Source organism: Thunnus albacares, chromosome 12 (genome assembly GCF_914725855.1).
Source record: "Thunnus albacares chromosome 12, fThuAlb1.1, whole genome shotgun sequence".
Classification (NCBI taxonomy): Eukaryota; Metazoa; Chordata; class Actinopteri; order Scombriformes; family Scombridae; genus Thunnus; species Thunnus albacares.
In genome coordinates, this window is record NC_058117.1 from 13,499,668 (window position 1) to 13,527,441 (window position 27,774).

General features: G+C 40.7%; 3 protein-coding genes and 1 long non-coding RNA gene across 11 annotated transcripts; 2 read left to right on the top strand and 2 right to left on the bottom strand.

The window, feature by feature from the left end:
- Positions 1-2,529, bottom strand: LOC122993265. 2 transcript variants are annotated; one of them, XR_006406365.1, is made up of 4 exons: positions 1,477-2,529; positions 422-567; positions 280-321; positions 1-92 (listed from the first exon to the last, which is right to left on the bottom strand). It is a non-coding gene; the product is annotated as an uncharacterized LOC122993265 (long non-coding RNA). The 2 variants fall into 2 exon arrangements; XR_006406364.1 differs by having other exon boundaries at positions 1,078-2,529.
- Positions 86-17,511, top strand: vwa5b2 (von Willebrand factor A domain containing 5B2). 7 transcript variants are annotated; one of them, XM_044367263.1, is made up of 25 exons: positions 86-340; positions 507-603; positions 3,263-4,365; positions 5,309-5,375; positions 5,785-5,996; positions 7,083-7,298; positions 8,115-8,340; positions 8,507-8,664; positions 8,885-9,016; positions 9,122-9,246; positions 9,380-9,556; positions 9,655-9,765; positions 10,470-10,672; positions 11,717-11,831; positions 12,026-12,211; positions 12,314-12,524; positions 12,612-12,949; positions 13,436-13,673; positions 13,766-14,110; positions 14,220-14,357; positions 14,524-14,652; positions 14,730-14,780; positions 15,227-15,338; positions 15,724-15,847; positions 15,932-17,511. In XM_044367263.1, the coding sequence occupies exons 5-25, from the start codon at positions 5,858-5,860 to the stop codon at positions 16,682-16,684; spliced, it is 4,227 nt and encodes a 1,408-aa protein (XP_044223198.1). In that variant the 5' UTR covers positions 86-340; positions 507-603; positions 3,263-4,365; positions 5,309-5,375; positions 5,785-5,857; the 3' UTR covers positions 16,685-17,511. The 7 variants fall into 7 exon arrangements, with proteins under 7 accessions (XP_044223198.1, XP_044223199.1, XP_044223194.1 ...); XM_044367264.1 differs by lacking the exon at positions 86-340 and having other exon boundaries at positions 529-603; positions 3,508-4,365; XM_044367259.1 differs by lacking the exon at positions 86-340 and having other exon boundaries at positions 562-603; positions 5,827-5,996.
- Positions 17,215-22,191, bottom strand: alg3 (ALG3 alpha-1,3- mannosyltransferase). The gene is made up of 9 exons (XM_044367267.1): positions 21,948-22,191; positions 20,752-20,851; positions 20,500-20,647; positions 19,797-19,957; positions 19,549-19,669; positions 19,224-19,429; positions 18,652-18,728; positions 18,319-18,463; positions 17,215-18,215 (listed from the first exon to the last, which is right to left on the bottom strand). The coding sequence occupies exons 1-9, from the start codon at positions 22,171-22,173 to the stop codon at positions 18,035-18,037; spliced, it is 1,365 nt and encodes a 454-aa protein (XP_044223202.1). The 5' UTR covers positions 22,174-22,191; the 3' UTR covers positions 17,215-18,034.
- mul1a (mitochondrial E3 ubiquitin protein ligase 1a) lies at positions 22,182-26,951 on the top strand. Its single transcript, XM_044367268.1, has 6 exons — positions 22,182-22,281; positions 24,075-24,228; positions 24,380-24,467; positions 24,593-24,713; positions 25,497-25,728; positions 25,873-26,951. The coding sequence occupies exons 2-6, from the start codon at positions 24,112-24,114 to the stop codon at positions 26,386-26,388; spliced, it is 1,074 nt and encodes a 357-aa protein (XP_044223203.1). The 5' UTR covers positions 22,182-22,281; positions 24,075-24,111; the 3' UTR covers positions 26,389-26,951.
- Positions 26,952-27,774: the final 823 nt, after the last annotated feature.

Consider the following 27,774-nt stretch of genomic DNA (forward strand, 5'->3'; position numbering starts at 1 on the left):
TGTTGCATCAGACTCTCTCCTTAATCCTTCCTCAGTCTCAACATGCTGTAACGCTTTCCAGCAGGCCTCTGCTGGTGAAGACAGCCTCACTCCTGCATTTAAACCCACAGTGAACACAAATAGAATAACACAACCATTCATGTCTAATTTTGTACAGTAGAGCTGCACAATTACATATAATCCTGTAGAAAGATATATATTGCAATGGTAGTGCTGCTTGCACTTGTCCAGCTTCCATGTGCAACCCGCTTAACAAACCCTTCAACTGCAAATACTGACCAGCTCCAAGTCCTCCACCAGATGTACTGAGTGTGGGGCAACCTGAGAGGTAAAGGCTAAGGTGGGCAGAATAATAGAAACAAGTGTGTAAAATGTAAACTAAGATGCATTTCAATGTAATTACAGAATTACATCATCTAACCTTTACAGCCAAGTTGGCAATGAAATGTTTTTAAAGCTGCCAAAAACAGCAAATACACTTCAGATGTCACTCTGTTCCAACAAAGGTATTTGCAGATTGGTTTTGTGAAGCAGTTGAAAATAGCCTCTCTTGGGACCAGCAGACAGCTGAGAGGGGAGAAAAGAAAGAAGAAACTAAATCAGGTGAGTCCAACCTGCTGCTGATATGAGAAGACTGACATCTAGTGTCAGAATATTGAAACTTCTTTTAATAGAGTTGTTATCCGATCTGGTAGAGTCTCCTGAGTACAACCATGGTAGAGACTTTCCTCCACTGTACTACACTGTTCTGAGCCTTTATTACCTTTTGAATGCATCAGTGTTTGAAGGAGTAACATGGACATAATAGGGCTGACCAAGGTCACACCTTTGGTTACTCTCACACGCACAACATGATGTGCTCAAGCTTTCAAACTGTCTGAATTGCTCTCAGGCCATATCTGGAGCAAGTATAGACATGTTTTGTATTGCTTAAATCAGGTGTGTTAGCTAATTTAACAAGCTAGGTTTTGGTGGGGACTTGCTAAGTAATGCTAAGTAGCTCAGCTAGTTAGCTAACAGCTAGTTACTTACTGGGATTACTTACTTGCTAGGTAAAAGTATTAGCTTTACTGATACCTGGTATGGTCTATGTGCTCCCATTAGTTTCCCTCCAATGGTTAAGCTACCTTCTTTGCTAGCAGCAACTTTTAGTAACGTTGCAGTTGTAGCAACAAAACTATGCTGTCATAACCTTCAACAAAAATCTAATCAAACAAATGTATGTAACTTATTCTACTGAGTAGTGTCTATTCAGAGCAAATCTTCAAGTGAAAAGGCTAACCTACAGTATGTTTAGGCAAATATTGAAGCTTGTAGTTTACCTTTACCAAATAATCTGTTTAAATAACGATAGTGCTAATTTAAAATGTGCTCATGCCACTCACTAAAGCACAGTTATAGATTCACAATGGTTTGAAAACTGTAGTATCATTGAAGTTGTTAATTTAAGCAGTCTTGAGTAAATTTCACACTCACCAGTCTCAAAGAATCATTCAGACAATTAAAACAAAAAAAATCAAGTCTGATGATAGGAGTTGAAATTTGATGCACATTAAGTTTAAACACACACATTAAGTTCAGTCTCTGTTAGGTGACCTTTTACTTGTATTAGTCATAGTCACAGGATATTTTAAAGACAAATATTTAATGACAAAAATTATTAACCAAATAGAGTGGAGCATGACTTGAATGTGAAATTATTTGGACGCAAAATATCGAGAACATTAAGTAGAAAAATGGTGAACAAGATCATGTTGCTGTAGCAGGCAGAAAAAGATTAGAAAGGCCACATGGAGGCAGTATGGGACACTATCCATCCATCCATTACATGTGGACACACACAGACACACAAACACCAGTGATGGGGAAACTACTTTAAAACTGTAGTTTACCAAACTACCAGCCACTTCACAATGAAAAGTAGTTAAACTACATCTTAACTACCCAAAAAATTTAGCTTGTCAAACTAAAACCACTTTCAAAAAGTAGTTCAAGTACATCCAAACTGAATCACGGGAAATTATCACAATCTGAGTCTGGAACCTCAAATTGTTACATGGAGGTACAACTGAACTGACACTGAGTAAAGTGTAGGTGTGTTTGATTTAGGGACTAGGGCAGGCCAGTCCTCAGTTAAGCAGCCAGAGGATGTGTTTTAAGGAGAGGATAGGGAGCAATTGTTTAGGTGGAATCAGGAAAATGCTAAATTTCTAGGGAAATTTATAGTATTCAATCGCAGACATCTTGGTTGCAAACCATAGGTGATTTTAATCAAAAAGCAGGTGATAGTCATTAAATGACAATGGTGGCCAATGAGCTGTGGCATTGTGCCATATTGTATTGCAAAAAACGTTATGAGAATACTATGAATATGTAGTTTATATTTAACTACCTTAAGTACATGAGCCAAAGTAGTTAACTACTGAAAAACTATTGAGATTTGAATGTAGTTAAACTACCACCCAACTATTGCAAATTCTAGTTGAACTACCGAAGTACATGTAGTTAACTGCTCCTCAGTACACACAGCAAGAGGGCTACCCATAGCTGTCATTTCACAAATCAAAATATGGGAGCTTGATTTGTCTACTGTATGTGTTTGCTTGATTTTAACTTGCACCGCTTACTTATACTAAATCAATCCAAAGTGCAAAAAATACAATTGTGCTGTAAGAAGAATGATGGATTGCTGTCGGCACATGAACATCAAACAAACAGTGCTTCCAATCTGAAATATCAAAAGGAAATATTCTGCCCCTTGCTGCCCCTTTCTCTCTTCATCTCACTTTTTCTGTCTCACAAGTACTCACACACACACACACACACACACACACACACACACACACACACACACACACACACAGACACACACACACACACACACATCAACACACACACACACACACACACACACACACCTGCAAGCCTTCTGCCAAATAACAATGAAAGCATTCAATAAACAAAGATAAGCTGTCCTTGGTTCTTACTGGCCCTTCTTATGCATTATACTGTTTAATTAAAAAGGTAACTTGATATTCAGTTCAAAAGAAATGTTATAATTATTTTTTGCCCTCTTGGCCAAGGCAATTATTTCATTACTCATCACTGATTATTATAACCTGGTCAAAATAAGTCTGTTGCCTCTTTTTATGTGTTAGATAGCAAAAATACCATTGATGTCAAATGTTCCTTTCATTCTGTGGCTCTCTATACTTATTGAGTGAATTACTGAGCTTTTTCACCTTTACTCATTCATTTACAGGATTTCTCATGTAAGTAGATATGGGAAAATTAAGTGGTGATAACATACTTTGTGGATCATTCATTAGTCTTATATTTAGTGAACAACACAAGAAAGGTAAGTACTGCATAAAGTGAAATAATCAAATAATATATATAAAATCAACACACAAAATGTCTCATTACCTCCTTATGCCATTCAGTATATTCTCATTATTTTCTTTATAAAATGTGTTTTACTGTTTTTTCTTTCTTTCAAATGTGTAGCCAGTGATAGCCAGTGATAATTGGACCCATTACTGTAAAATGGAGAAGAGAAGACAAAAAAACTGCTGCTTCTTTGGTCTCACCTACCCACGCCTGCTGCTGCTGCTGTCTGACCGACCTGTTGAGAGAGGCAAAGCACATCTACCCCCCTCCCTCCTTCCTTTCTCTGGCCGAGCCATTAGCCATGAATTATGGTGCTGCTACCATCACGGCCAATTGTCTGGATGAAAAGCAGACTCTGCCTCACTTACCGTTGTGTGTTAGCTTGTGCCTGAACAGCAGGTACACGATCATAGTTTCTGATCAGCTCTGTGGTTTAGGTCAGAGCAGGTAAGCAGATGACATTTCAATCAACAGAGAATGTAGGTAAGTGCAGAGCTGCACGCAGTGAGGCTTTGGGGTCTACTGAAAGGGATATTTGAATTCTTACATACCAGTTGCCTCATACTGAAAATAGATTTCATGTAGTTACTCTAGATTATGGTTGGAGATATGTTTTAAGGTAGTTTATAGAAGAACCGACCAAACAATCTGTTTGTACATGCAGATTATTTTTATCCTGTTGTTTTATACCATATTTCTAAAGTCATATTCAGACATATGACTGTACTCTGTGAAATGATTGTTTTCCTTATAGGGCAACTGGTGGATTTGTGGAAAGAGAGAGAAAGACACAGAGAGAGAGACAGAGAGAGAGAGAGAGGGAGAGAGAGAGAGGGAGAGAGGAGAGAGCAGGATCTTATACCAGGAAAACTCCTACCGCTGTATCACTGGGAAACCTGCGAACAGATGTGATGGTGGAGTGATGCAGAGCCTGGACACAGAGGCAAATTATCAGACACTGCACTGAACAGTACAGTAAGTGTTCCTGGATGATTATTTTGCTTGTTATCTGCAGCTTGTAACTGACAAAATGGGACTGCAGTGTTGCCCAGAGCTAACTCTTGGCCAGCTATGCTACTGCAAACACCCAGACAGAATAATTAAACCTCACAGAATGAATGCACTTTGAAGATTTGAGTTTACTTTTAATTTTTTTGCTATGACAACTTTGCCATTTACAGTAACAAAATGTATCATTGACTGTATTTTTTTTATATATATATAAATTGACTATTTTTTGCATTTTCAGGGAGAACTTTCCAAGGTTGATGTGTGTATGTGTACTGTTTTCATTCTGTACTGAGTGTTAATATACTGTAATTAAGAGCACACACACAGATGCACATGCACTTGAATGAGAAAGTGTGTCCAAACTTTTGACTGGTATTGCACATGACACACAACTCTGAATTTTAAAGAAGTAATTATCTATGCAGCACATCTCTTCTCTCACACTATTAAAAATCAACAGACAGTCTCTCAAGCTTATTCATCAGCATTGCCACAGTTGTGAGTCTCAGCAGTCTACAGAGGGGCGCAATGTTGTACTTTTCCTTTTGTGTGTATTCTGACAGCGCCAGTTTGCCCTACTTTGACAAACCAGGCATTTATTTGCCTGTTATGAGCTGAGAGCACAGTAGCCAGATGGAGGCTGTTGATCTTTTTAGAACAGTAGATGTGAAAAGACCATTAGCTGGATCACAGCAAACACACAGACGCGCGTGTGTGTGTACACAAACTTGCATGCGTACATACACACACACAAATTTGTGCAGTCTACCAAGCTGTGATCTGCACACTGGCCCCTGCACCTGCTGCACTTAAAGTTATTAAGTGGTAGAATTATTGCTTGAGTTACATGGAAACTCTGAGAGAAATTGAATGATTAGTTAACAAGTTTCTGTTGTCCTATAAATAGAAGAGTCTACCACCCTGCTACTGTCAGCGAAGAGTGCAGCTCAGTGAGAGAAAGTATGACAGCAGTTGTAAGTTCATGTAGATTTGCATACAGATTGGCCACTGATAGCATATGCAAGACATGATGCATAGAGTAGTAAGTGTGTACCTGCAGTGTTAATGATTGATCTTACACTCAAACTATCACAGTTGGTTGCTAAGAGCCTGAGGAGAAGTGATAGCTTAGTTACATGTCCAAGAGCTAATACTGTATGTACATGTTAATAGGTACCAGGCAGGCATATATACATAAAATGTGTGAAACCAATAAGCAGTTTAGATGCTTTTAATCAATGCAGCAAAATATCTGGTCTGAATTAATCAAGTTTGCTTGTTTGGCATAACACTTGATTTGCAAAGATCATTGTTATTGCGCACTGAATGGAAAATGAGAGAATTAAAATGCACACTCACATATTCCCCTTCCTGTCTGCTCAGACCATTTCACTGGTCTGTTTACCTGTGTTCTCATGCAACCAGCAGAGTAGAGGCTTGTTGGTGCCCTAAAAAGATGGTGGGACTGAGAAACCGCTCTACATGGGAACCATTGCTACTCAAGGCCTCCTGCATCAAATCCTGTGCTAATGGCTGCTCCCTGGGCATCACTGCACACCTTACCTATGCCAATGCAGACATAGAGTCTGTTGAAGGTGAGTGGAGGGTGCACAGGGGATACATTCTTGTAAGACCTGTAAATTTCTAGAAACTGCATTCAGGTTCAGTTTAGAAAGCTTTGACTAATACCAAAGTAAAATTTATTGTAACAGGGCAGGCTAGAAAAATGACTTGACAAAACAGTGGTCTGCATCAAATGTGACTGTAATAATTTCATCAGCCAGCTCATTATTATCTGAAAGGATGGCAGTTGTTCAGCAAAAAAGGCTAATGAAATTCAGCAGAACAAATTTATTCAATTTAAATTCACCACTATAAAATCTTGTCATGTCAAGCAATTGATATCTGAGAGGCTGTTATTTAATGTAGGCTAAGCTAGTATCCTCATAATCACTCTTTTGTGGAACTGGTCACAAACAGCAGATGTGTTACTGGACATGAAGGGTCACAAGTAGACATTACTTCATTTAATGGGTAACAAGCATTTTTTTTCTGTGAGGTCTGAACTATGACATGTTTAGAGATACAAAGACAGTAGTAAATATTTAAAAAATATAACAATAATATTCAGTACCAAGAAGAGAATTCAATTTGGGATAAAGTTTATCTAAAACTGATGATTAGTTGAAAGATTCAGATTCAGATTTAATAATCCACATACATATTAATCCTGAATAAAGCTTTTGATTTAGGATGGATTTAAGTATGTTGAGGGTGACTTGGATATTGCAGAATTTGCCTTCTTTGGGGAATCAGCTTTTTTCATTCAAGAGACAAAAGTCAGGGACGATTGGTATTTTTTCTTTGCTTTGAAGGAATGAGAATGACAATAGTGTTTATTAAAACAAGCACAGTGAGTACTCTATCATACTATAGGCACAAGAAGAAAGGTGCAAGAGCTAAAATCAATCATAAAGGGCATTTAGCTCATGAAGATAAATAGCAAGGGAAAGTCACCAGTGATTAAAATAGTAAAAACCTAAATAAACCCTTAAGACAATTATCATGCTTACAATATATCTGCCGCGCTTTGAAATACTGTTGTAGTTACAAGTCGTGTAGTTTCATTGCTTTCTTGTTTGACACAAAAGTATTTCAAAATCTTGTATTCTTTTTTCCAGGTGTGTTTGTGTACCCCCTGGGGGAGAAGGAGGTTGTGGTGGGCTTTGAGGCTGTGATCGCGGGCCGGCTGGTGGGGGTGCAGATCCAGAGCCGAGGGAAGCTGCAGGACTGCTGTTTGGATTGCTGCCCGGGATCTGGTCTTGAAGGCTACTGTGGGAATGGCCGGGAGTGGGGCTGCTGTGGGAGCTCCAACATGGACATGCAATGCACCAATGGTGAGCGGCGGAGGGGAGAGGAATGCGGTGAAGGAGAAGATCTGATGTTAATGTGCATATATATCTATTTGACATGATTTCATAACGTTAACAAGTAAGACATTAGATATGCATTTATGTTGAGCCATCACATTACACATGCTTTTGGGGCTACACATTATCATCAATCAGCCTTCTAATAAATAAGCCCAACAGTAAATGAGCAGTCATGAACTTAATTTACTTACAGATAAAGCTACTCTGTTCTGCAGACACTCTAGATTTACAAAACCCAGACCTGATGAGGACTATCTGAACATCAACAAATGTATCAAGCTCTATATATTAATGAAATACTTACTTGAAATGCCCATAAAACATGATACAATTATGTTTTAGCTCAGAAAATAAATTGGGTAAGACTGAAGAGAAAAATTGTCATTTGTACTGTATCATTTCATCCACTGAGGACTGTTGTCTGCTGTTGTAATGATCTGGTCTCAACATGAATACAAATATAGCTACAGTATGTCCCTTCTCTGTCCTGTTTTAGCTTCACTGAGGATAGAAAGGACAGACAACAGAGGCAAATAGATTTGGCTGCCTGCCTAATGGTGAAATGGCGTTCACTTAGTACAAACATAAATCAACCTGAAGTGCATAGTATTTTATTGGAAATGGTGGTATCATGAACATGGAATAATTTCCCTACTACAGCCTACACCACACAAATTTAGGGATTTCTTTTACAGTCTTTGGTTATTTATAATTTAAGGAAAGTGTGATTAACCTTTTGTCTGTTTTAACATGTGAGTACCTGCTGTATTTTATATCCAGGGCATCTAATCCTGGACGAAGACCTGGAAAGAACTACCTTCATCGTGGGCACAGGGGTCATTGGCCCCATGGATATAGTTTCCGTTATCATAAGCACCACACTTGAACTCCCCACGTTAGAAAACGGAGCAATCCGCATCGTCTACCCAACATTGCTTACCCCGATTGTCACAGGCCAGATGCCAGTGAGCAGGAGTGAAAATGGGGGGAAATCAGAAGAGATTGGGTACACCACAATATTTATGTCACAACTAACTAAAAATACTTTGAAATGCTTTACCTGACATTGTACATTTCACAAAATGTATATAATCTAGACTAATCACTGCTTGTTCAACATGTATTAACAGTATCTGGTTTTCTCAAATAACCTACATTGCTATCCTCCTCAGACCAACCAGCTGTTTTGGTGCAACCTCAGGAAAACAAGACCGGGTCCTAGATTCTGAGCAGCAGTGTGCCCATGCCATCTTCACCAATCCAGCTGCCAACTTAGCACCCTATGAACTCAACTTCCAGCTGCTGGTCAGAGGGGCCTGCCTACTGGCCGGTACTTCCTCTCCTCTCAAATCATTTTGATTCACTGGTTCTTGACTCAGCCATTTGTGAAATATTGAAAGTAAAATATGTGTGGGCAATTTCATCAGAAAACAGAGAGGGCCTGAATCCAAACACAGCCAGACCACCAAATCCAAAGGGGGAGTCAACAGGAGGAAGTAATCTCCTGTCCTTTTTTCCATTTTATTATCTTATCCTAAATCAATTCTCAGGACTGGAGAGCCCCACTCATGCCCTGAGGGCAGATGCAGACCCGAGCGCCCAAAGTGCCTCTGCCACCTACATCACCTTGGCTCAGGAGCATCCATATGACAGACACATAGAGATCATTCTGCACCTCAGTGGTGAGCAATTTAAAAGCTGTCTCCCAAAATATTCTTCCTGCCTTGTTTTGTCTGTTATTTTTCAGATTTTTGACTGTGACTTCCATTCACACAACTCTGTCACAGAACCTCACAGCCCATTGGTCATTATAGAGAGAGGCAGGCTCTCCTTCAGCCAATATGAACAGCTGATCTGTTCCCGCCGTGATTTCATTCGCTGCACCCGCAAAGATTCTGAACCTGAGAGGAAGGTCAGTGAATCGCCACACTGCTTTACTACCTCTATTTGCCTTTGATATCTCATTCTCTTTGATATGTATTTGTCCTAACCCTGTTACTGCATGTAATAAAAGCTAACATGCCGATGTTCCACTTGGCCTGCAGCTGGAGTTTGTGAGGAAGCGGTACCACAAGGACATTCTGAGTAGCCCCGTCTTGATGCTGAACTTTTGTCCTGACTTGCTGTGTGAACCTCTGGAGCTGAACAAAGCCACCAGAGAGCTGCTGTTCCTTGTTGACCGTAGTGGCAGTATGAGTGGAACCAACATCCGTCGTGTAAAGGTGAGCTGCACAGAAAAAAAAACATACCAATGAAGAGGAGGTTAGTGTACATATATGGGACTGTAATTTTGTGCATTGATGTTGCTTTCTTCTTACAGGACGCCATGGTGGTAGCATTGAAGAGTCTCCCTTCTGGCACCATGCTCAACATTGTTGGCTTTGGCACCACCATCAAGCCCCTGTTCACCTCCAGCAAGCTCTGCACTGATGTTGGTTTCACACATAATTTGAATCTGCATTTATTTAGAGAGATTCCAGCGAAAGAAATTATATATTATATACCAGTAAAAGAGAATACATCGAACATTTGGATCATGTTTCCTGAAAGCAGATGTTTGTCAACCATGTAGGACAGTCTGTTCTAGTTTGTCTGTTCTCTGTCCATCTCTAATCAGGCAATAGGTCAGTTCCTTGGGTTGCCTTAGTAGCGGAGTATCAGGTTTTATCCAGACCAGGGGCTGCAAGGACAAACAGCCTTTGCACACCACTCCTGACCATATGGTGACCTTTCATGCATTTTCAGTAAGGCAGGAGATGTCCCTCCATCACCTCTCTCGTCAGGCATGTTTGTCCACAGTGTGATTTGAGGTGGTTTTAAGGCAGGTGCTAATGTGTGTGTATGTTTGCTCTCTCTTTATTAGAGAAGGTCCGATTCAATTCTTTCCTGCCCTTGCAGGGTAATTGGGGCATCTGATATCAAACAGTGAATTTATCCTGACAACATAGATGATGTTTGCACAGGCAACGTCATGGACAGGTGTTGTTTTCTGATTTTTGCTTCTAATGTTCTAATCTTTGCAGTAGATCTGATAGCATCTCTCTCTCTCTCTCTCTCTCTCTCTCTCTCTCTCTCCCTCTCTCTCTCTCTCTCTCCATATATATATATATATATATATATATATATATACTGTAGGTCACTCTAATGCAGGCATATGAGTATGTCCAGAGGATGAGAGCTGACATGCGAGGCACCAACCTACTAGGAGCACTGTCCTGGGTGTACCAACAGCCTATGCAGCGCTCATATCCTCGCCAGGTCTTCATTGTCACTGACGGATCCATCACCAATGTGGCTAAAGTGCTGGAGCTGGTCCGCAGAAACACATGTGCTGGCAGGTACAGAGACTAAGCTGTCTATTAGAAATATAAGTGTTATACACAGAGGTGCCAGTAGGATGTCCAATATGAGGCAAAGACACACAAAATGGATAGTCTATTCATTTTAACAACAAAGATTTATTCTATAACTGACATGTGATAGGAAACATGGGAAGCATCACTGTTGGAGACAAGGAAGCAGCCATCTTGTAGAACTGAGACCAAAGCACTGTGAAAGACAGAAAAGAAAGGGCTGAGGTAATTTTCAGCCCCGCCCAGTAATCCCGTTAAGTGCTCTCCTCTGCAATAAGAGTCACGCCCCTCTGGTTTTCCCAAGGCCCTTCAGCAATGCACAATAACTCCATTTATCCCTCATCAGTATTCTCCTGTTGGACTGACTTTCTCCACTGTGATTTGGCTGTCCCTGCACAAACTATCTACATGGTTGTTGTTTCTTTGTCACTCATGTCATTCATCTAATTTAACGTATTATGTATTATGTAAATTACATTGCAAACTGACTACAATCTCTATCCGTAGCACCAAAAATAGGGTTTATTGTCTTGTTTTTATATCATTATAGTTTTCTGTCTTCTTATTTATGTAGCGCTAACAGTATTTAGTCATTCAGAAAGATCTGCTGTTTTTAGAGACAACACTCAAGATCTCAGCCTTTTTAATTATTCTGTCCCCTGCTCTTTTCAAACTCTCAATTAGCCAAATAGCTTGTGATCCCTCTGAGCGCCCAAATAACAGTTCTGTCTGTGTGATGACTCCAAATTTTCTCTCCTGGGACACAAGAAAGTCTATGTATGCCATTATGTTTCACAAAGAGATGCTTGTTGTAAATCTGAGTTGTTGCAAATGACTGGTGCTTGATTTGCTCAGATAGTAAAACCAAATGACAGAAAAACACACACTGTACAGTATGTATAGTGCAAAGCATCAAGGACCACTCAGTAATAGAAGATGAAAGATAATTCTCACATGATAATTGAGGTATAATACCTTGATTTTCTCAGGGGATGTGATGAAAATGTAACATGTCTATCACCTCTGCAGATGCTTTGGCCTGGGCCTGGGTCCCCGAGCCTGCAGGAGACTCCTGCAGGGCGTTGCCAAACTGACAGGAGGTACTACAGAGTTCTTGGATGATGAGGAGAGACTCCAGCCCAAGGTCTGCAGCACTACAGCAATGCCACCTATTGGAGAACATAATATTTGCAGAATAATTATAGGCATAATCTGACTTTGAATGATGAAAACATAAAGCATTTGACTTTTTGCATGTTACTAGCCACTAGTCCTTTGTAAAACAATACATTATAAAGCCTTTCATTTGAAAATATTGTGATTAATCTAACTCCTCAGTTAATCAAGTCCCTGAAAAAGGCCTTTGAACCTGTGCTGACTGATGTACGGATTGACTGGTACCTGCCCGAAAACATGGAGGCTCTGCTTTCACCCAACGAAATCCCTCCACTCTACCCTGGAAATCGCCTCATTGGATATTGTACTCTGTATGATATGACAAATTTCAAAGCCAAAAAGACAGAGGTATACTTCAGTGCATTCATTAAGTAAAAATCTGCTTGTGTCTGCAGAGGAAAATAAATCTAACTTTCATATATATTTTTTTACATTTTATTTTTGTCTCAGGGACGGGGCTATAAAGGTGTACATCGTGGCTCCACGGGTTCAGATTTTTGCCAGTCAAATGATGAGCTTTCACCACCTCCTGCCTCTGAGCTAATGCCGGTGGTGACATGTGCAGATGGTGCTGACTTGGAGGAGGCACTGAGGGAGATCTCCCGAGAAATCTCCTCTGAGTTCTCCTGTGCCAGAGACACAGACCCTGGCACCAGCCCAGGTCAGTCAGACATTAATGGAAAACTTACATTAGCCTCCTGAACCCCTCATGTCACAGTGATTAACACTTGGTGTTTGTCCACTCTAGGTGTGGAGCTAGACTGGTCCAGTGATGTGAGGAGGAGGATCCAGGAGAGCTCTTACATCCAGGAGCAGTACGTCCTCACTCGCTGCTCCCTCAGTAGTGAGCGGAGTCTACAAACACAGTCCCACTCGCACATACACGCCTCGTCCAACTCTGACTCTGCAGACAGGGCCTTTCTGCCTGACCCGCACTCCTCTGGTTCAGTGCTGGATACAGGATCTTTACCCCAAGGCCTTGAGAAGATGCCCCTTCCAGAACAGAGATCATCCCTGTCTCGCTGGGCAGACTCAGCATGGCAGCAAAACCTCTCAGCTGAAGCCCCTGGTAATGGGGTGAAAAAGGTAATGGTAACATTCCTACATTCCTGCAGATGACTGACAGACTGCTATAACATGACATGAAAAGATGTCCCCTAGCACAGCTACAATAGTTTCATAGCAAAAAATGTTTTCATCAGTCTGTTTTTTTCTCTTTCCACTACTTTGTGACAAGTTTCAACAATCATACCGGGAGAAATCTATTGCAGAAAAATGAAAGATACCAATTTGTCTACAAATAGACAAGAATATAAGACATATTGGTTTTTCTGAGAAAGGGGTGCAACCTCTAGCTGTCTTGCTCTTACTGGACTATAAGTATTGAGGGTTGTTGAAAAGTGTTCTGAAACCATACCTGATGAGCCAGGTTAAGGGTACACTGTGAAAGAAAATTTCAAAAGTTCCTTAAAGAGTAACTCCTGGATATCACAAAATATGACAAATGTTCATCGGATGTTGTTTGCTCTTTGTCTGCCTAGACTACCTTTTGTTTCCTTCTCATACAACCAGAATGGGCGTCTGGATGGAGGTGAGGAGTCTCGTAGGAGACAAAAAGCGCTGGCCCGTTCAACCATGGCAGCACGGAGTTTCTCTTCCCCCCAGGGCGAGCTGGAGATGCATCGCCTGAGAAGAGCTCTGGAGAGAGTCTCCTTCGACCAAGCACTGGGAGGAAGGCTGGATGAAAGCGATGGGGAGACGAAGCCCCCATCAAGAGGGACCCTGTCTTGCAGAAGCCTAACCGACTCCAGTGAGCTATAGTGTTGAGAAAAGCAGTACTATCTGTCCTTTTTTTCCCCTTCATCCAACATCTGCCCCTCTCTTTCTTAATCTGACCATCAGATGGACTCCTGTTCCCTGCCTCTCCACTGGATTGGGACAGCTTCACAGACCCAGAGTATCTCTTCACTGCCATTCCCCCTGAGAATGCCCCACCAGCTCAGTGCCGCTCCCTCATTCACGGCCTGCTGAGTGGCAGGCCTGTATCCTGGGAGGTCACTGTGGACCTGGAGCACCTTTGGATCCCTGAGGGCCAGGAGACAACAGTGGCTGAAGGATGTGGAGGAGGGGGGGAAGTTGGAGGAGGAGGAGGGGAATCATGGGAGGAGATCATTCACCAGCTGACTGCTCGCTCAGTTATAAGAGACTTTGAGAAAATGGCAGAGAAGGAGACTGATATTGGACATGGTGAGGTTTACCTGCTTCAAACATGATTGATTTAACAGTTATCTTAAGCAATATACATACTGTATACCTCTTACCGTTTGCGTGATGGTTTTTTTTGATGGTTTCTTAGGTTCAGCTAAGCGATACCGTATGAAGGCTATCCAGACCAGCAAGCATTGTAACATCATCTGTATGTACACGGCCTTCACTACTACTGACAGCAACACCAACAAAGGCTTGCCAGAGGGCATGGATGCCCAAAATACAGGTGCTCATAACATTGACCAACACCACACATACTGTAGCATTCATAGTCAAAATTACATGGAAAAACACAGATTTGATTTCGTATAAAGCATGGGTAAACTTATGTGGATCAGATTACTTGAATACAACTTTTTCTGTATATATGCTGTGTGTATGTGTGTGTGTAGGGATACATTTGGGGAACAGGCGGAGCTCCCAGTCAGGTAGCCGCAGGCAGAGGACCTATTCTGTAGGTCTGGGCAGACGGCGCACAAGTAGAGACAGTGAAGAGATCGAGGACACCTGGAACTCTGCAGGTAGACAGAATGAATAATGCCAACACCCATTTCTCTTGTCAAGACTTTAGGTCATCAACAATCTTTGTATCTCTCAGACAGAGATGACAGTCCTGCCTCACCCTGTAGCCTTACATCCTGGGACTCTAGTAAGTACTGCTGTCAACTCGCTCAGTGAAAACACTCTAGTGTCAGTGTAGTCTCAAGGTTAGCAGCTTCTGACCAGACAGACGGTTCATAACTCAAGGTGAGTATGTATGGAAGGAGAAAAAAAGCAGAACTGCTCTCCTCTGACTTGATAATAAACAAAATCTGAGGTAGTTTTTAAAGGGTCTGTTCACCCAAATTACAAAAAAACCCAAACATAATTTCTTCCTCACCTCTATTGGTACTCTGAATAATCCACATAAAACACTTTCAATCATTTCTCTTCAAAAGCAGTTCCACTGAAAACTGTTTGCAGCGAGGTGTGTAACAAAAGTATTATTTTTTGTAATTTGGGTAAACTGAGGCTTTAAACAGTTAGGAAACCTCACTCAACCCTGTGCTGATGAAACAATACTGTTTGATGTTTTATTCCACACTGCTGTCTCAGGTATGGGGGGCAGCACTTACTCTGCTACAGCTCCAGCAATAACAGGCCCCGCATGCACTAGATCACAGCGATCTATAGAGAGCAAGTCGATGGAGAGCTTCTTTGGCACCAGGTGAGACTTACACATTAAAAGAATGTTCTCAGTCAAACATTACAGTCAAACAGTAAATTTGACATAATAATGTGAATAGCCAAAAACTTAAAACACATAACAGAAAAGGTCTTAAACCTTTAAGTGACTAAATAACCACTAAAAACCTGCAAAAAATGGGGGTCCTATTAGGCCATTGCAATGCCAATCAGCAGAATTAGTATGTGTCCATCATACCCCAGTAGAATAGTTTCATTTTGTGTTCATCATTTTCAATACTGTTCCCCTGATTTATTATTTAATTTGAATAATTTTTTGTATGAAAAGCAATATTGGCACCAATTTGGCCTACACCCAGATATATATTTATTCAAATCCCCTCCAAAACCCTTTGAATATATTCCAGGTTCCCACTTGGCAGACTCAGGTCCTCTATTTCATCCGGAAAGCAGGTTCCTCTCAAGTCCCACTGTCTGTCTGCAGAGACTGAGAAACAACCTGAAACTGAAGCTCTAGACTACCTACCCCTGGTGAGCTGTGAAGACACTGGCAACATATGCTCTAATCTAGCAAGCATGCGTTAATTAATTCACATGTCCACGGTGTCTCCTCAGGTGCGCCTGCAGCTGGCGTCAGGAGCTTTTCTTCTGACAGAGATCTACTCCGACTGTGTCCAGATCTCCTTGGACCGCCTGAAGAGGGCTTCACCCTACAGCCTCCACCGCCGCAGCCTCAGTCCACCCTTCCGCTGCACATCTCCCAGCGCTCCAACTTTATCCTCCTCTGCCAAACCTCCCACTATTCACCATGTTACCTTTTCTCCTTCTTCCTGCTCTCTCGCCAAACCAACTGCACCTCCTTTTCACCACACTCCAGATGACACTCCCTTGATGCTGGAACCTAGGCTTCGCCGAAGGCACCTCTCTGACCGAGACCCCGTCACCTCACCCCCTGATCTCCCCAGTTCCGAGGAAGGTTCCCTGGAGCTATCTGTTGGCCACTCTCAGAGCCAGAGCCACGGCCAGGCTGATAGCGGTCGCGGATCAGAGACAGATGTATGTGAAAGCTCTTTGGCAGAGCCTGCTGACCTGCAGGGGAGCAGCCAGTTGGCTCAAGAGGACCTGGAGGGCTCAAGCTGGGCCACAGCTGTGGCTCTAGCCTGGCTCGAGCACCGTTGTGCTGGATACTTCATGGAGTGGGAGCTGGTGGCAGCAAAAGCAGACTTCTGGCTGCGCTGTCAGGAGCTGCCCGAGGGAGTGGACCTAGCAGGGCTGAAGGGAGCTGCCAGACAGCTGTTCCTGCTGCTGCGCCACTGGGATGAGAACATCAAACTAAACATGCTGTGCTATAACCCCAATAATATGTGAGACAATCATCTCTGAGGAAACTGAGCCAGATCTGATTAGCATATTGACTTGTTACTAATGATAGTGACTCCAAAGAAGCAACACCTTTACATGGAAAAGTAAATCCTGTATTTTATCTGCAGGGTCAACTAATACCATAACCCAGTGCCAAGTTCATTCTAATATTAAGTTGCACATAACAAAATCTTTGATCTAAGACTTTATATTTACGTGACAGGAATACCCTTTACATGACATAGACCAAGTGGCCTTTTATAATAAATATGTTTTATGCAATCACAAGAATGCCTTGACCAGCTGAATGGGCTTTTTGTAGTCTAGATTTTAGCTTGTAGCAAGTATTATGTCTTACTTTGCCAAATGTGTAATCACAGTCAGTGTCAAATAAGGATGATTTTGATGATTATTTGATAAACTAATGAAAAATTACTTTAAATAATGGAAATATTGTGCGGGAAAATAAACTATAATGTTGGAATTCAGCTATTTGTTGTGATATGCATGCAAGAAGAAGAAGAAACACATCAAGGTTAAGTGGCATCTGTTTAATATAAAACGTCACACGTTCGCAGTTTCAGTGAACTGCATATTTTTCACATTAAATCTACTTATGTGCTGATGAGTGGTGTGAGCCACTCAGAACAGAGGATGAATCAATTACATAACAAACCGGACAGACAAGTAACTATGATTGTCTACAGCTTAGTTTAACTCGTTTGTGGAAGAGAGTTTTGGCCTTGTACTGGAGAACACTGTATCTACTGTGGAAAGTGGAAATGCCACAAGCTTCTCTCCGATACGTAATTAATCTAAAACTTTGGGATATTAAAGACATTCATCAATATACTGCTTTCTTAATGTAAAGTACATCATCATTTGTACGCCAGTGTATGACAGTTTTGGATAATATCAAGATATCGAACAAGGAGAACTTTGGCCAGATGAATCATGGGCAGAGTTTTAACATAAGTAGAAATAAAGCCGATGTAACAAATTCTGTCAACACTGTATAACATTCACAATGTCCTCTCAGCACTGTACTCCACTCTTCCTATTATGTATTTGAAAATGAATGACCTGAGAATCCATATTTCCTTTCTCTTTTCATCTCTTCAACTGTAAGGGACATGCCATTTCATCATGTAGGTGTTCACCCACATGCTAGCTTCCTTCACTTTAAGCACTGAGCTGAGATGAGAAGCATCAAATGGCTCCTTTTATTCATTTAACAACAGTCTATCCCAGTGACCTCCCTCTGTGCCGGTGTTGTGGGGATCAAAGAGAGGAGGATGGAGGCTGTTTGGCAGCCGATTAGACCGAATACGATATACAGCCCACTCAGGCTGTGGCTCACTGGCGTTTGTCCTTGGCAGGTGCGTCTTTTTGTGTTTCAGCTGGCGCTGAAGGCAGGGGCGGAGCCAGCCACAAACAGAGGAGAATGATGAGGTGACAGACATGGAGGGCGGCTGAGCTGCTGTTAGTAGAGGGGTAGGTGTTCCATGAAAGCTCGATAAGACCAAGGATCAGAACCCTGAATACAAGGATAAAACAATACAGCATTAATATGTGATTGATCTGGTTTAAAACTAATTTAAAAGTGTAACTTCCAGTTTAGTACTCAGCTTTCCTCTTACCTGAGCAGGTGGGCCAGCTTTTTAACTCCCCCACTCCAGAGCAGGTAAGGCAGCGTGTGGAAGTACCAGACGTAAAATTGGTAGTGCAACGAACGACTGAAGCACATGCCAATGAAGTTAGAGGTAAACAGAATCAGCACAATCTGTGATTGTCAGTTAAGGTCTCACATGAAAGCCAGAGGATACCTGCAACATTATTCATTTACTCCCTGACAAATATCCTGCAGACATATTTAGCTAATTTATATTTGACACCAAGCAGTAACTATAACTGTTCAGACCTATGTCTGTTATCATCATCAGGGGATAGATTCAAGCGGATCAGAAGGATATGATCCACAGTGTTTTTCTGGGCAGGAATTTTCCTCTTGCTCGGTTCCTTGAGGATTTCAAGGATGTTTTCTCCAGGTCTAAAAATAGAAAAACAATAGTCACATTTCATTTTTAAAAATCATTACTTCAAGCTAAATGACTAAAACGTAAACAACGTAGCACATGTTAACACTTTCCTTTGTGAAAACTGCTATTCATTACATATATAAATGTCCCTCGCATCACTTGTTGTGATTAAGCACTTCACTGGCTTAGTGCCAATTAAAATACTGATATAAATTATACTTGATGGGATGGTTAAGTGAAATTTGCCCTTTGCTCACGGATAAAGAGTACCTTGAAATTGTAGCAACAATTTATATAATAAGTATTTTTTGAATATCCACTTGCAACAGCCCAAGTTGTTGTTGTTACATTTCATCTAAATATCTGAAAATCCTGCACCAGGGTCCATTATCTATCATGCGGTGTGGTAGAACAAAAACTGGCACAATTTCAACCGCAGATTTATTCCAGCTCATCTCCAACTATAATGTCAACAGTGACCTTAACACAGCCAAAGTCTGTCTCACCTCTTCCATCGGCGGAGGGCAAAAAGCAGCAGGGTGAGCAGGTGGGCTGACAGCAGGAGCAAGTGGAAGTAGCGGTTTAAGAAGAGCCATTCTGGTAGGAAGCGCCAGTTGACTGTCCACTTGAACATAAACTGACGTCCAAGATCAAAGGCCCGACTCACATAACCAATGGGATTCTCCAGGAGGAAAGGGAGACCCAGCAGAAGCTGTGATATCAAGACAGACGAATTTAGAGATGAAGCTTGGCAATACTGAACAATGCCCCAAAATATTTTTGTATGCCAGTAAAACCTGTGCCTGATCAGATGTTGTAGGGAATATTTACCTGTATGCCCGCACACAGAGAAAGTTTTGGGATTGTCCTGATGAGACCAAACTCAGACAGGAGGAGGAAAAGTAGCCCAGGTGCAAAAAGAAGCACGTTCATTTTCACAGACACTGCTAAACTGTCAGAGAGAGGAAGATTGAATTGTTATTTCATCATGTCACAGATAATTAATATGAACAGTGATATGGTATAAAGATTTACAAGAAACATTTGACATCAGCATACATATTCCAGTCAACACTTGCCTGTAAAGGCCACAGCCCAGTGTCCAGTATCCATCCATGAAGAGGTTGACAGCCGCAAACAGCAGCATCATGGCAACTGGATCATTAAAGAGACGCAACACAAAGATGGAGTGGATCCGATAGGAGGCACAACACACGAAGAAGAACACATAGGGAGGAACCTGGAAACATTACAGAGAAATTATGCTTCTTGGGATGTTAACAAGTCAATCACTACCAAACAGCATATTATGTTCATAAATATATATATATATATATATATATATATATATATATATATATACACACACACAAAATTATATTCAGGAGTCTCATGTGCATATTGTATATTGTTCTTTTTATATTTTTCATTTACTTCACATTTTTCTTTTATATATTTTTAAATATTTAAAATATAGTAAACTATATATATATATATATATATATATATATATATATATATATATATATAGTTTATAATGCTTTTTATGCAGTTTATCTCACTGTTACACATTTTTATATATTTGCTAATGTTGCTCATTACTGTTTTATTATATGTACAGCTCTTTGAGACATACTTTGTGATATTGGGATATAATAAAGTTTGACTTTGACTTAACTAGCTACATGAGAACTAATAACAAAACTGCAGATTGGTGGTGTATTGTTGCTAATTTATAATGTTGTGTACTAAATGAGGCATCTCATACAACCACAAACTGACCTTCTTAGTGCGGTAGTATATTCTGAAGACCAACAGCAGTGTGATGAGGTAGAAAACAGCAAAAAGGTACTGGCCCAGACGGATGTTCACCCCATGACTGGTGATGTAGTATAGAGCTGTGAAGATGTAGACAAAGCCAGCTGGATACCTGCAACAAAAAGGTACTAATTTATCCTGCAGTTCTTGCACTAAAAACTGTATGTAAACACTGTATGGAGAGACCTACAGCAACTGCAGGCCTTTGAAACTCACACCAAGGGGCCTGTGTCTCCTTTAAGCTGGGTGTAATCATAGGTACCGTTGATGACTCCCTCCACTTCATCCATGTAGGCTTTCCAGTCTATCTCAGTGTCTGCGGTACAGGACATAAATAAATCATCGTGCATGGTGGGAAGTTACCTTGGAAATTTCACTCTCAGCACTGTTACTATTTTATTATCAATTTTAGAGCTGCAATGATTAGTCGATTAATCAATTAGCTGTCAACTATTTAATTGTAAACTATTTTGATAATCGATTAATCCTTTTGAGTCATTTTTATGAAAAAAAAATCCAAATTCCAACTTTTCAAATGTGAGTATTTTTTGGTTTCTTTAGTCTTCTATGACAGTAAATTGAATATCTTTATGTTGTGGACAAACCAAGCCATTGCAACAATATTTTTCACCATTTTCTGACATTTTACTGACCAAATGATTAATTAATTAATTGAGAAAATAATGAACACATTAATCTATAATGAAAATAATCGTCTGTTGCAGCTCTGATCAGCGTTCAAATCAGTTTTTTTTAAGTCTCCTGATCATTTTCTATGCATGACAAGGAGAAAAGCCCATTACATAGTCTCGCAAAGTTGACAATGTTTTCATAAAACGAACTCTTAACACTCAAAACCCCCAAACTCAACTTTTTATTGTGTTTTATGGATTTTCTCGTTTGTATATCGTCATCGTACCGTAACTTGAATCTTTGGGTTTTGGACGGTTGGTTGGACAAACAAAGTTCAAAACTTCCCCTTGGACTTTTTTTCATCATCTTTCAGGATTTTATTGATTAATCGTATAAATAGACTAATTCATAGTGAAATTAAGATTAGTACCTGCTACAGCCCTGAATTAGATGGAGGATTAAAATAACCAATGACAGATTACATACAATGCCTGAAATAGTTTCGGTGATGTTATAGTGAGAAGTTACTATCCTGCCTCTGAAGATTTACAGTAACGTTAGTAAACATCAAACCTTTAGCTGCATAAAACATTAGGACTAACAGTTGCTGAAAATTATGAATGAACGAACGACTGTGTGTCATACAAGGGCAGTAAATTCCTTTGACAGGTGGCTGCCTAAATTAAGCGGGTTTGCTAACGCTAGCTATTTAGCGTTCAAAGGCGTTCAGAAAAATGATGAAGCACTGTAGCATGCTAACTAGCCACGCAGCTACTTACACGCTACTTTCTGTATGACCCACACATTGATCCCGATTTCCAGCAACCACAACACTGAAACGACCAGTAACGTGTATTCCGTCTTGAACAGGACCAAATGTTTGTCCTGCCACAGTGTATGAAGCGTCCCCCACAGAGGAGACGAGGGACCAGGAGGTTTTCTCCGCAACACTCCTCCTGCCATCTCTGCGGCGTCAGCGACGTGGAAAGAGGCCTCAACGGACATGCGCCGTTGTGTTTCGTCACGTGACAAAAATATTCATCGCTTACGTCACGTGACATGAACAGTACTTCAGCCGAATAATGTCAACTTGAGATTTCTCCTCTCTGACAGGTAAATAAAACATGTCTGTTATCGTTTGTAGTTGACGATTAATACATTTATACTTTTATACATTAATATTTGTTTATTATATGGTTAGCTAACGTTAGCTTTAAAAAAACGTTTAGTAGAGGTCACTGCTGGCCCTAGCAACGTTAGCTAGCTAGCAACCAACTTTAGTTAACCAATATTTAAAAAATCTTAGTGAAAGACATTGTGACACAAGTGGCACGCATCATGTATTCTTAACCGCTACCTGTTTAGCACGTTACCCATGGCACAAATAACAAAGATAGTATTATCATTATTTGTCCACGAACTTAAATGCTAAGTTATAATGTTACAGGTTTGCAGTTTGCAGTATAATAGTTACAAGTTTGCAGTTATTCAAATTTAATAATGTTACCTAATGCAAACTGTCATAGTGGTTAAGAGTTGCTCTCGTGTTTGTGTCTTTCTTTTGGGCTTGTTTATGTATTTTATTTCTATGTATAACTTACAAGAAACGGCCAACTTCTCTATGGCCAAATGTGTATTTTAAGATTGGCAAGGCTTTGCAAACACAAACAAGACAAGGTCAAAACCTAGCAACGTTACAGTATTTGGCTGGACCGTGCATGGTCAATGTGTGAAATTGTGGCCAAATTGTGAATTCCCGGATATCAATTGATCATCTGCAATTTTCTGTAGTGATCCCAGTAATATTTGCTGGTAAAGTGTACTGAAGTAAGATATCATATGAAATCTAAAGCTACGTTTGAGTAAAAAAAACGTTATAAATGCAGTTGCAAGAACAATACTTTCCTCTCATATCTTGGGATATTTGATTTGAAAGAGAACTTATTTTAATTCTAATTATAACTATTCTAATTACCTATCTGTTAACCCCCCTTCTCTTTCATCTGTCTCACTCTGCAGATGTGGACTCTCTCGTTTTTTACTCTATATTGATTGTTTTGTCAGAGTGATTGTTATTTGGGGTGCTGTCCACTCTTCCTCATGCCTCTATGCACCATTTTTCTGTCTCTTTCCCAGTTGATGATCATGGAGGCTGCGGTGGAAATTATAAATGAAAGAATGAAAGCTTCGACAGCATTTTGGGTGCAAATTCCGGAGGCTTATCTCCACCTGATTACTGCAGTTACACTCAAATCAAGCGCAGCAGCCCCACACTAAACTGTTATAACTGCCTACATGAGTCTCATATATTACCTTCAAGACTCATGTTTTAATGCTGTTGTTCATCGTTTGTGATGTGAAAACGTCCAAGAAATAAAAAGCTTGTGTCCTGGTATTAGTTCAGTTATAAAATCCAAATGCAGCACGGAGCGTCTCTCCTGCTGGCTGCTGATGGCACTGTCAGCTGGAGAGTCGATCACACTGGAAGGTAGAGGAGGAGACGGTAGAGACGCTGGTACGCGTCCGTTTAAACAGGAGTTTAGCCAACTTTGCTGCACTTAAAACCAGAGCTGAGAGCGTCAGAGCTCGGAACAGGAAACACAGTCACTCTGCGTCATGCTGCTGTCTTCTGCTTCCATCATCTCGCGCCGATTCATTTTGAAAGAGCAACGGCTAATGGCAAAACTAACACTCGGCCAGCAGACCAATGGTGTAACTTCATCACTCACTCAGCCACAGACAACCGCGGTTATACGGCTGGTCCAGTCAATAAGAAGGCATATTATCTTTTGAGACTGTCGTATGTGTCATGGTTAAGTCTTGAACCTTTTGTTTCATAGTGACACAACACACTGTCGGATGTATTGACGTTATTACATTTCATATGTTTGCCTTCTACACTATAGGTCTGATTGCAGGGCTGTAACAGGAGATCCAGAGGGAATGGATGGATTTACTGTGAAGGTTTCCGAGGCGGTGTGTCTTGGGGCCAGCTTTGCCTTCTCAGGCATCTGCTACTATCTGTACAGGAAGAGTCGGACAACAGCAGATACACTTAATGTTAGTTGTGGGTTATGTGTTATTAACATAATTTATATAACTTTATATTGTAATATTTTGCAAATGTTCATTTTGTTTTTCATGCTGTTTAAGCATGTCCTCTACATTATGAATACTGTACATCCATATGGTCTCTTTCTTGTGTTGTCAGGATGCTCCACACTTCAATATAGATGGAAAACTCAAAGACGTTTTGAAAGTAACTCCAGGAGTGTGTCTACAGTATGCTGTCATTGAAGGTAATCAGGGTTTCACTGTTTCTGACGCAGACAAGTGCTGATCCATATTTGTTCACTGAAAAATGTGTACTCTGATCTTACCTTTTATTCTCCATTACTGTGTGTGTGTATGTTTGTATATATAGGTGCTGTGCAACCAGTAGGGGAGTCTCTGAACAGTCACTTCCAAAAAGAAACTGTCGGAGTGTTGCAGAAATTCAGTTTGAGGGAACACAGGCTGGTGTGGAACGGCCTTTCACGCACTTGGTGAGCACTATGTCAAGACAATAATGCAGTGCAGCATTGTGTTATTATACATCAGAAATGTTTTGTTTTGTTTTGTGGCATCTTTACATTTTTTTACCCTTATGTCAAGATGGTTGTCATACTGAGCTTTTCAGTGAGGACAGAGGAGCTACTGGCTGTCAGATGAACATATGTACCTATATGCATATAACTGCATGTAACAACAAATCAAAATCAGACAAAAACTGGTAAAAATCATGCTTTTATTATTCCCATTCTTAAAGACATTTTTCACTGGTGCAGTTTGGAGAGGCAATGCTATAGTGTGTAAAATATGCCTAGACAATGAATCAAGAATACTTGATTTTACAATATAACACTAAATTCATTAAATTTGGGATGAATTACCTTGAATGAAGCACTGTGGTTGACATAAAGGTGCTTCAAAAGGCATTCATATTTGTTTGCCTTTTTAGGCAAGTCAGACATATTGGAACTTTCAGAAATGTACGAGATTCTCAGTCATAACTACAACTTGATGTGACTTGGATTTACAAGTCAGAAACTGCTAATTACAGTAACTCCCTTACAACATGACTGTAGCATTAGATCCTTTATTGACTGGTAAACACTTTTTTAACTATACAGCCCTAATTTATAATGCAAACTCTCTTGTAGCCTAATCTGAGGTTATACATGCATTTGCCATAATGAGGTAAACCCGAACTTCCAGTTTATTTGATATTTGTCGTCTGTATCATCATATGTGTAAAGACCTATTGTTCCTCTCTCTTCCTGTTGCAGGACGGACAGTGAGCGACTCTTGCATCAAAGAGTGAATTCAGTGCCCTTTGTGTTAGTGGGATCAGATGAGACTGCAATCAAAGTCATGTGCCCTCTGCAGGCCTCTGGAGTGCAGATGGAAATCACCCATGAGAAGTTCCACCAGGTTAATTATGGCTTGGGTGACATCGTAGGACAATTCCTCAGTGGGGAGAAGCTTAAAGGGCAACTGGAGACCGAGGAAATGCTCAAAGTCAGTTCTTAGATGAGATACTAACTCTGCTAAATTTTATAACACAATAATTAATTCATATTCAGTTGACGAAGCATAAGCATTTTTTTGCTAACAACTACAGCAAATATAAACATAAACTGATCCCAATCCCTCTTTTTCCAGGTGGGTACAGTTCTCACAGGTGTAGGTGAGCTGGTGCTGGACACAGACGGCACCCTGAAACTTCAACCCCCTTCTAATGGATCAAAGTACTTCTTGAGCATCACAGACTTTGACACCCTGCGAGGAGAGCTGGAGAACACAGCTGTGACGTGGAAGGTACTGGCTGTTGTCTTGTCTTTAGCAGGAGCAGCGGCTCTCCTCTGGGTCGGTCGACGGTACTACAAACACCGAAAACTTCACTGGCAGCGGGAGCAAGAGAGGAGAGAATTTGAGAGACGGCAGGCCGAAGCCCCGAGAACACGTAATGCAGCAGGGGGCCTCGATGACCCTCTGGATGAGGATGAGGAACACATAGAGAATGCCTGTTTGATTTGCCTCAGTCAGCCACGTAACTGTATTCTGTTGGACTGTGGACATGTATGCTGCTGCCACAGCTGCTACCAGGCCCTTCCACAACGCCTGTGCCCCATATGCAGACAGCCCATCAACAGAGTATTGCCTCTCTACATCGCCTGAAGCACCTGTATGAACATATGACCTCAGTGGAGCTTAACCACCATACAAACTGTTCCAGCTTTACACCTTAAAGGTCTGAGGGCAAAGATGACTTTTTTTCTTTGAGGAACATACTGTACTGTACTTATTGACAAAATGTGAAATATTAAAATACTGTGTAAACCCTTTGTTCACTGAGTACTTTTATATGGGAAAATGACAAATTTTATAACAAAAAAAAAACAAAGTAATTGGAAAGAAGGGGTGTAAATTTATGCAATAGAGATGTTTATTTTCCTACATGTTTATTCTGTGCCTTACTCTGTTAATTTATATGAGTGCTGCTATCCCACAGTGATTATATAGTGTATCCGAATAACTTAAGTCTGGTCATAAGGAACTTGTTTCAGCTAGTTTCAGTTACATATTTGAGTCACTGGAAGTTATTGAAATAAAGACACTTTCAGTGGCAAAATATTTAGAGGGAAATCCAGCTGCTTTAGTGTTAAGGCACATTATAGACAGGTGAGACTGTGTAGAATGATGGTTTGTTCAATTCATTCAATAAAATATCAGTCATTAAATATTTTGTGTGGTGTATTTTATTTCATACTGTCCACTCTAATGGTTCCTGCTGTTCCTTCAACCACTTTCCAAAGTTATTTGAGTAATGGAGTGATAATAAAACTTAATTACGTCTTGGGATACAGATCTGTGGGGTAGTAACATGTAATACTGTATTACGTTCATTCCGGATGTACAGATCATCTTATATGTATTTCAAGACGTGGCGTACTGCCCGCCTGCGTCTCTGAATGATCCACAGACTTCTGAACAACAGCTGTTACATCAAATGGTTGCTGCTCCCTTTTAAACATTAGGAAAGTAGTTCAAGTCTGAATAGATACACGTGTTTCACAGGATTCTCAAGATGAGATGAATTCATGATGGCTTTTTTCTTTTTTCTTTTTTCCATAGGCACAAATGCTTGTTGACAGCACCTGGTGTCTGAAAAGACTTGGGTGTAGTGAGTCATCAAGCTTACTATTTCTGTCATCTCTAACAAGTGATGACAAGATGTAGAGAATGGCAGATAGATGAAAAGCCACCTCCACACACACACATATATATATACATATATATATATTTTCTTTCAGCAGTATCACAGGAAAAAGAAAACTAATAGGCGTGTGTGTATGGGTTTGGGGAGGCGGGCAAGGTGAAGAGTGCAGCATCAGGCCTGAGTGGGGGTGAAAAAGGAGCAGGTGGGCGACACAGGATCCCATAAATCTTCCTCAGCGGTCATAAGGGTTCACTTTGACAAATTCTTCATGAGCTCTCACGGCAGAACAGCAGCTGTGGCTCTCAGGGAACAGACTTACTGAAGCACCCCCATACCTCTCAGGG